This window comes from Cynoglossus semilaevis, chromosome 17, assembly GCF_000523025.1.
Source record: "Cynoglossus semilaevis isolate Cse_v1.0 chromosome 17, Cse_v1.0, whole genome shotgun sequence".
Lineage (NCBI taxonomy): Eukaryota > Metazoa > Chordata > Actinopteri > Pleuronectiformes > Cynoglossidae > Cynoglossus > Cynoglossus semilaevis.
This window is the reverse complement of record NC_024323.1, coordinates 16,379,629-16,381,469: the sequence shown is the minus strand read 5'-3', so window position 1 is coordinate 16,381,469 and position 1,841 is coordinate 16,379,629. Positions and strand designations below refer to the sequence as shown.

The window sequence follows — 1,841 nt, the reverse complement described above, 5'->3', positions numbered from 1 at the left end:
TGAGATGTCAAAGTTCACCGTCCTGTCGTCAGCGTTTCTCTTCGTTCGTTTCGTGTCACTTTGCGTCTTGGCTGCAGTTTCCTGTTGTTCTGACTGTGTCCTTGTTCAGTATCAGCTTTGATTGGGTTTCATAGGAAATCCATCAGTGTGCGTCACCTCCACACTGTAACCTGGGACACACACGCACACACACACACCTCTCCCCCGCTGCTCTCCCCGCCTCACCCTGTGCCATCATGGATCTGGTGGAAATGAGCGACGTGGGCTGTGAACATCAGAACTGTGGTCTGGCGTCCGACTTCCAAGAAGAACACTGCTTCGACCAGGACTGTCAGTTTGGACTCACCGAGCTGGGTAGGCTGGACCGGTTACTACAGTACACACAGTACACACAGTACACACAGTACACACAGGAGAGTGTAAACATGAACAAACTGTTGATGGTTTCAAGATTTCTCTGACTTTTTTATGAATATATAACTTAAATTATTCAACAACAAACATTGTTGCAAAATCTAAAAATCAACTAATAATTATAATTATTGTTTTTTTATACGAAATCTTTCTCTTCTGTAGTGTGTGTGACAGTGATTTACATTCCACTGATGCTGTTTGGAAACCTAAGAAACCGTTCTCTTCTGTAGTGTGTGTGACGGTGATTTACATTCCACTGATGCTGTTTGGCCTTTTGGGAAACATTCTGACTATTCTGGTGGTTTGGCTCCGCCCACACATGAGAAGCTCCACCTACCTGTACCTGAGCAGCATGGCTGTGAGTGACCTGTTGATCCTCCTGCTGCTGCCCCTGGACCTGTACAAGGTAAAACCACGTGGTCTGTCACTGCACTGGTATTATTACACATGAACTCAGGCTGATTCAAAATGAACAGTAAAATAAATCAATAAATCAAGTGCAGAAGAGAGAGCGTTTGTTAAAAGGAAATCGTCTTTCCTGGCCACAGGGTGGCAGTGTTACTCAGGGAAGTTTCTAGGGCTGAGGTTGAAAACCACATTTACATTTTTAGATTCTAAAATAAAAAATGTCCAGACATTACATGGTGCTGAGAGTACAGGCTTTGACTACTTTAAATACTTTAAATACTTTAAAGTAGTGAAAAGTCAAAGACTCATCTGTTGGTTGTCGGTTCATTTCCCTCCTGTTGAAGACAGATTTATAAACAAACTGTCAGGAATATTCCTGCTACAAAGTCCAGTTTTTCTTTCCTTTTCTCAGTACTAGTTATATACAGTAGTACTGCAGTATTGTGAAGTCAACAGGAAGTACAGAGGGCAGTAATCCAGTCATAACCTCCAGAACCACATGTGTCAGTCCAATCTGTTCAAACCTCATAAGCTGCGTGGCCCGGGGGCAGCACTGGGGGTGAGGAGAGTGAATTACCAGCTGTGATTGGCTGATTGGCTGTGTACATGTGGTCACCGTGGCAACAGCTGTCGACCAGAGGAAGTCAGAAGATCAGATGTTTGGTCCAGATGTTTGGTCCAGATGCCCCCCCCCCCTCCTCACCCTCTCCCCTCCCTCCTTCTCCCCCTCAGCTCTGGAGGCCCCGGCCCTGGTTGTTAGGAGACCTGACCTGTAAGCTGACCATGTTCCTCTCAGAGTGCTGCACCTTCTGCACCATCCTCCACATCACGTTCCTCTCCCTGGAGAGATATGTGGCCGTCTGCTGGCCAATCACAGCCAAGACCACGGTGACACGGCGCAGAACCAGAGCTCTGATTGGCTGCCTGTGGCTGGGGGCGGCCATCAGTGCAGCACCTGTGTTGGTCATGGTCGGAGTGGAGGAGGTGAAAGGAGAAGACCTCAGACTTCCATCATGGAT

The 1,841-nt window shown here is 47.0% G+C and overlaps 1 protein-coding gene across 1 annotated transcript in view; it reads left to right on the top strand.

Moving 5' to 3' along the window:
- Positions 1-205: 205 nt before the first annotated feature.
- Positions 206-1,841, top strand: part of LOC103393713 (growth hormone secretagogue receptor type 1-like) — a 2,822-nt gene continuing 1,186 nt past the window's right edge. Inside the window, exons 1-3 of the mRNA XM_025064557.1 lie at positions 206-354; positions 645-820; positions 1,555-1,836. Coding sequence (XP_024920325.1) covers positions 237-354; positions 645-820; positions 1,555-1,836 — 576 coding nt within the window. The 5' untranslated portion in view covers positions 206-236. The remainder of the gene's footprint in view (positions 355-644; positions 821-1,554; positions 1,837-1,841) is intronic.